The 7,314-nt window shown below is 41.7% G+C and overlaps 1 protein-coding gene across 1 annotated transcript; it reads left to right on the forward strand.

Moving 5' to 3' along the window:
- GDF2 (growth differentiation factor 2) lies at positions 1 to 2,925 on the forward strand. The gene is made up of 2 exons (XM_009955701.2): positions 1 to 346; positions 1,985 to 2,925. Exons 1-2 carry the CDS (start codon positions 1 to 3, stop codon positions 2,923 to 2,925), a joined length of 1,287 nt encoding a protein of 428 aa, XP_009954003.1.
- The last annotated feature ends 4,389 nt before the right edge of the window (positions 2,926 to 7,314 follow it).

Raw genomic sequence — 7,314 nt, forward strand, 5'->3', positions numbered from 1 at the left:
ATGCATTATTTTGGAGTGTTAGCTGTACTGTCTGTTTTCAACATCATTGCCTGTTTGACAAGAGGCAAACCTTTGGAAAACTGGGACAAATTATCAGCTATGGGAAAGTCTGATGCACATTTTCATGATCCTGAGGAAGTGGAAGATGAGACCCATTTTGACTTTAAATCTTTCCTGGAGAATATGAAGACAGATTTACTAAGGAGTTTGAATTTGTCAAGAGTCCCCTCACAAGTGAAGACCAAAGAAGAACCACCACAGTTCATGATTGATTTATATAACAGATATGCTGCAGACAAATCCTCCATCCCTGCATCCAATATTGTAAGGAGCTTCAGTACTGAAGGTAGGAGAACTCCTAAATATGTGGACTAGATTTTTAAAGTTCATGGACAGTAGGTACTCAGATTCTTTTGAAATTCAGAGGGGACTGAGTGCCTAACTTCCACAGAGTCTTTAGAAATGAAACATGAAAATTTTGGATTGTAGTCTTGTTCTGTAGTGTCTTTCAATCTTTAAAAAAAATACAGTTACCTTTAGTTTTCTTCTTTGATATTTTCACTGTTCAATATTCTCTTCTCAAACACACAGACTGAGATGATGCACTGAATAACAGGGTTTACATGAATGATGTTTCTCAAGACAGAGATTTGGAACTGAGTTTTAATGTTAAAATGCAAACTTTGATCATCTATAATTGAGACATCCACGCTACAGAACTCCTCTTTCAGGTCGGCTCTTTGCATATCTAAAAACCACAGCAGCCAACTGAGAAATGTGTCTCTGGATCCAAGCAAGGAACAGCAGTGCTCCCCCAAAATTCTGGGTTAGATAGAAAGATTTATCTGCAAATGGGTGGTCAAGCCTTGTCTAACATTACATAGACTTTTAAAAGCTCCATCAAAAGAAGTAAAAAAGTTAGAAGTAAATGCAAAACTTGTGATAAAAATAAGACAGGGAGAATCGAAGCTTCTGTTTATATGAAAACTAGACATACACAGGTAACAGCACTATGGAACTCCAAATTTCCAAATTAGTGACCCTATTCCTGAAACAGAAAGGAACCTTAATAGTATGATCTAGATTATAGTTTCCATATCTCACTCTCTTCTCCGACTGTTTTAGTGGGTAAACACTGTGAAGAAGTGTCAAAAAATTGCCCTAAAACCTAATCATGATTGAGTCATTATCTTACATGGACTATAAAATAAACATCAGTCAGTGATGACTTTTAAACACTACAAATCTGATCTTCCAGACAAATATCTGCTCCTCGCAAGGCAGAGCTGCTGGTACTGCAGAAAACCAAAACAAAATAAAAACAAAAACCACACAAGCTCAGTGAGTCCAGCCTGGGACTTGTTTATCACCAAGTCCCAATTTAGACAGATCCTGAAGCTTCAATTTAGGATTTTCAAAAACTTTTCTATTTCCCCAAACTCCCAGTAATCCAAGCTACTTTCAAAGCTGCTGTTACCTGAAGACAACACCAAAGTCTCAGCAAGCTAATTCTTAGAGACACTTAAATATGTAGTATATTTGTCTGTATTAGGGGGCAGTTCATCCCATTGTATGATGATAGGAAGAGGAAATTCGTAGGGTTTTTCTAGGAATTCTTTGTGTAAAAATCTCTTTAGGAAATTCAGATTTATGAACACTCCCCAGATGCCTTATTTATGTACTTAATACTGACCAGCATCATCCACAGCTTGTTCTAGGCAGACTCTTTACACTCCCCTCCACACACTCACCTGACCATGCAATCTTGGTGAAAATACTAACAACACCAGGGACCTCCATTTCCTCTTTTCACTCCCTGCCCTTGAAACTTGGCCACAAGACCATTTTTTGTTTGTTTGTTTTTCTTTAAGGCTGGGCAGCCATGCTCTTATTTTACCCCCAAAATATATCCTGAGTCTTTTAAAAGCAAGGTACTTGAACGGTCAGAAGTACTGTAACCACGTGTTTTAATTTCCTATTGCAGATGTTGTTTCTTTAGCTTCACCAGAAGAAAATCAATTTCAGAAACACATCTTGCTCTTCAACATCTCTATTCCACGATATGAGGAAATCACCAGAGCTGAACTGAGAATTTATATCTCCTGTCACAGGGAAGTTGGGTCTCTCTCTAGGCTGGAAGGCAACATGGTCATTTATGACGTTCTAGATGGTGACCACTGGGAAAACCCAGAAAGTACCAAATCTTTCCTTGTCTCTCACAATATCCAGGAGTGTGGTTGGGAGATGTTTGAAGTGTCCACTGCTGTGAAAAGATGGGTCAGGGCAGACAAACTGAAGACTAAAAACAAGCTAGAGGTTGTTATAGAGAGTAAGGATCTGGGTGGTTTCACTTGTGGGAAGCTGGATATCAGTGTTACCCCTGACACTAAAAATCTGCCCCTGTTAATAGTGTTCTCCAATGACCGCAGCAATGGGACAAAAGAGACCAAAGTGGAGCTCCGGGAGATGATTGTTCATGAACAAGAAAGTGCGCTAAAGAGATTAGGAAAGAACAACACTTCATCTGAAGAGGAAGAACAGGGAGAGGAAAAGGCCGTCACTGGGCCCCACCAGCATTCCTCCAGAAGCAAGAGAAGCATTGGAGCCAACCACTGCCGGAGAACTTCCCTCCATGTGAACTTTGAAGAGATTGGCTGGGATTCCTGGATCATTGCGCCGAAAGATTATGAGGCTTTTGAGTGTAAAGGAGGTTGCTTCTTCCCTCTGACAGATAACGTTACCCCAACAAAACATGCTATTGTCCAAACTCTAGTGCATCTCCAAAACCCAAAGAAAGCTTCCAAGGCATGTTGTGTTCCAACCAAATTAGATTCAATCTCTATTCTTTATAAAGATGATGCTGGTGTGCCCACTTTGATATATAACTATGAAGGGATGAAAGTGGCAGAATGTGGCTGCAGGTAGTATACAAGACAGAATCTCTAAGAATAAGAATAACCCCTTTTTCTGCTCTCTGTAAATCTGTACATTAGTGTTGCAAATGAAAATCCTTGCAAACAGGGTTTGGAGCAGGGTGTGGGGCTGGTTGTTGTTGTTGCTGCTTGTTTTAAAGGAAAACCGGCATTTGAAGAATGGCGATTGTTGTAAATAGCCTGAATTATATACAATGGCAAAGTAAATACTGGATTAAAATATTGTAAGATTGAGTGAACTATGCATTATTTGGCAACAGTGACACAATTTGAATACCTTATTTCAACTTTTCTGTTTAATTGATTCTGTTTACGTCACAAAAGACAGGATTTTCAATGGGGATTTAGGATGTCCTGTAAATGTTTAACAGGTTTTGAAATCTAATTCTCTCAGCCAGCTCTCACATTTTCAATTTCTGTAAAACTCAGTAAATGGAATTTAGTCTGCATGATAAAGGCAGGAGCCTAAATCCTGCAAGCCTTTTCTCATATCGGTAATCTCAGCGGCTTTTACAGGCAAATTACTTACTCCTGTAAGGGAAGATTTTCAGTATTCAAAACAGAAGAGACTCTCAGTCTTATTTCATTCCCAAGTTTCCTTCTGTGGGTAGCAGGTGCCTTGGTTTCAGCTTTCTTATCCTCAGCGTTCCTATTTTTACCCCTTTATGGCACATACTTGAACGATAAGAAGTGCAGCCTTCCGCTTCCAAGACACTGTTTCCTAGGAGGAACAGCAACCCTTATCTCCACCCAAAGATAAGAAGCCACTTTGACCTACTGCATATTCTTAGTATTCCTTTGCAAGAACATGCAAACAACATTCAGCCTTAGAAACTATATCCTAAGAGCAGTGGGGGTTAGCAAAGCTCAGCACTTGTGAAAAGCCCAGGCTACTTGTTTAGAGGCCTAAATATGTTCTTTGGAGTTGGACGTTACCCTCCGATTTTTTTTAAATTTCTCCTAGGAGAAACTCTTATTTTACATACAAAATCTTTTCATCTGTTAGAAGTCTGGGAAAAACTGAAAATTTCTACCTGTGTTCTATCAGACTTATAGGGCTGTATGGGAAATATACTATCATATAGTAGCTCTCCAGTTGTATTTTCACTAAACAAAGACCTCATCTTTTCTGCAACTACAGTAAATTTCCTTTGATTCTAATGAAGGTTTTGCCTGTACAAAACCAGACAAAGTATATTCTGTTGGCTTCATGTGATAGGTGTAAGTGCTGTACAATGCCACCATAGTCCACCTCACTTCTACTCCTCCATTACCTTCCACCAAAAAAAAAAAAAAATTTTTATCAGAGAACACTTTTCACCCAAACCCACAGCAAACTACACATCTGTTCAAAATGGTCAAGAATATTGATGAGGCAAAAACCAGAAGCTTAATGTATGGAAGCAACAGGATTTAAATTGATACATATGTTTTCAATTAGGGCAGCCTGTAGGCAAGACGAATTCATTTGGCATGAACAGGTCAGCTTGAAATCTAATATGCAGCTTATTTACTATTGTTAACTTAATATAGAGCAAATAGCAGGTGAGTGTGAGCAGGGCGGTTGTAATTTCATCAAGAACTGCTGGTTACATCACAAACCATGAGCACAAAGCATGATTCACCAGAATCCTTGGACTTTACTGGCTTTTCCTTTAGAACTGGGCTGCAATTGGATCAAATCCGAGATCTGGGTTCATGCAAACTCCATCCATTCATAGCTGCATGTAACTAACCTCTTAAGCTTCCCATGGCAGTCCTCTCATTTTACCACTCCCCACTGGCTTCTGTCATCTTACAGTCATCATTATGTCTGCCTCCTTTCAGAACTCCCTGTATTCTCTCCCCATTTTGTTCATGTCTCCTAAGCTCATGACATATTGAACAACTTCTCTTAATCAAGTGAAAGAAGCCATCAAACAAGCACTTGATGTGATCGCATTAGAAAAGTTATTCACCCATGTGTCAAGGTAATTGTAGCTGTGTGCCCTTGAGTCATCTAAACACAAAGTCCTAGTTATATTTTGACTCCACTGAATACAGGACTTTGTCCATAATTAATTAAAAAAAAAAGTGGGGAAGGAGAAAGACCCATTCCCGCAAGCTCACAGAGAGAAATGCTCAAGAATTTTTTTTTTTTTACATTTTGATCTTTGTTTCCCAAGCTCAGCTGGAGAAAGGAAAAAAAAAAAAAAAAAAGACCCAAAGCCATTTTTGGCTCAAAAATTCAGATCCTAGCTATGCTATCAGAATTCCAGAGAAGCTCTACAGATCCCATCCCAAAACTGGACTACAAGTTGCTTTTGTATTTCAACCAAAAAAAATCAATTGCTCTTCCAGCCAGCTTTAACAATCACGTTCCCATAGGCTTACATTTTGGTTGGTATGGTAGTAAAATGAAACACGACTCTTTCCACAGGGTGATGATCAGGGTCAAGAAGAAATAAGAAGCCAGCAGTGACTACAGATGCTACCAACAGTACGGCTGAAGCATGTGTCAAATTGATGTTTGGTTTTACATTGTAAATTTAGCAGCTTGATTTATGTAGTTTTGAATACTTGATTGTAAACAATTGCTCTAGTTCCCTCTCATTTCAACTGCTTTGGGATGCAAAAATCAGCCCAGTGGCCAAGATGTGCTAGAGAGTATACAGGTCGCAAAGAGCTGGCAAAGCACTCTGCCCCCTGCTTCGAGCTGGGCCCCATTGAACACTGAGAAAACCCCCACTCATCACTGGATTCTGGACGTTGACCAGCAGCTTGCTGCTACTAAGGAGCAGGGTTGGCACTTGTGCACTATCCAGCAGATGCACAGCTAAAATTAAAACTTATTTGCCTAACACAAACACAGGGCTGGAGCATGCCCTCCTCAAGCCCATCAGCTCTCTGCATAATAGCCCTGTAACATCAGAATCACCATCTGACTCCACAGCTAATTTTAAGGCTACCCTATAGCATTTCAGTCTTAATAGATAAACATGGTAAGCTGGTAGAAGCTGGTCAGGAGATACAGATGCTGCTACTTTTACATAACTTCCCACCTTGCCTGTGGACACAGCAGATGTAATGTCCTCTGGTCTCATCCACTCTGTGCCATGTCCCAACACAGAACAGCTGATGCAACTTAACAACACAGCACCAGCGACCACCACAAGTCAAAAAAAATCTCCATTTTCAGTATTCTTTTCCACAGGTGAAGAGGCAATGGCCTCATGGGAATCTGGAGGCATTTGGCTGGTATCTGCTCAGACACCTTTATACTGGAAAGATCCTGACAATACAGAAATACTAAGATCAGATTGCCAATTCCTGATATTCAGAATAATAGGTTTTAGACTGCCTCTCAAGGAGGCTTATCATTTGAGACACAATTGTGCTCTAACACAATTAACACTGCTCCCAGATCACAGCTGATTCTTTTCTCCAGCCTCCTCAGAGCCTGGCCATTACCACATAGGTAATACACGTAGGTGCATGGCCATGCACCATGTCGGTCCACACAGGCATACACTGTGAGCTCCAGGTGCTATCAGTACCTTGCTGTAGCTCCCCACAGGCAGCACTGAATCGAGGTTTGTTACTGCAGAGGAGCTGAAGGGTACAGATGGGAACACAGAACAAGCTGGCAAAGGCAAGTAGTAAATCAGCAATGTCTGTGAGGCAAGAACCTATCCTCAAACAGCGTAACAACAGCTCCACATCCCCCCTGGCTGCTCCGAACAGCTCACAGACCATTGCATCTGACTGCTACAATGTCCCTTCTCTCCCTGTGAACTCCGAACGTACCGTTTGTTGTGGCTGTGTGTTTAGCAGAGAAAAACAGGGCAGATCCGTCCGCAGCCTCTAGAGAGTGCGGGGCTCAAAGCGCTGCCCGTCTGTCCACAAGGCTAGAGGCTCTAACTGCAGGTGCCTGAGGCGCCAATCTCCTCCGTGCCGCCCTGGCTCTGACGGAGTCCTATAAACCACCATCTCTGGCCTCTCTTCAGCCTTCAGCGTTTTCTCTAAGCCCTGCCTCCATTCTGCGGGCTTGTGAGGGGCCTCCAGACCGCCCCCGCCACAGCACCTTCAGGCTGCGCGGTGCTTCTGCACTAGCTCTTTTTGTTACTCCCCAGCCGTCTTCACACATTTTCTTACTCTCCCTCATATGGTACCTTAAAATCTCGCAGCTTAAAGGTGCCTCCTGCCATTTTCCTCTGGGCTGCCCACAACCTTTTTTGCCCTCTCAGTGTCTCCAAGCTGCCCCACTGCCATGTCTGCACAGGCTGCTGCCTCCAAGCTGCCTCAGAGCAGCTCCTGTTTATTTTTTGTCCTCTCCCTTAAGGCTTCTGCTGGACCATCAGTCATAATTCGGCTAAAAGCCTCAGAGAATGGCTTCAGTGTA

Source organism: Leptosomus discolor, chromosome 6, assembly GCF_034619465.1.
Source record: "Leptosomus discolor isolate bLepDis1 chromosome 6, bLepDis1.hap2, whole genome shotgun sequence".
Classification (NCBI taxonomy): Eukaryota; Metazoa; Chordata; class Aves; order Leptosomiformes; family Leptosomidae; genus Leptosomus; species Leptosomus discolor.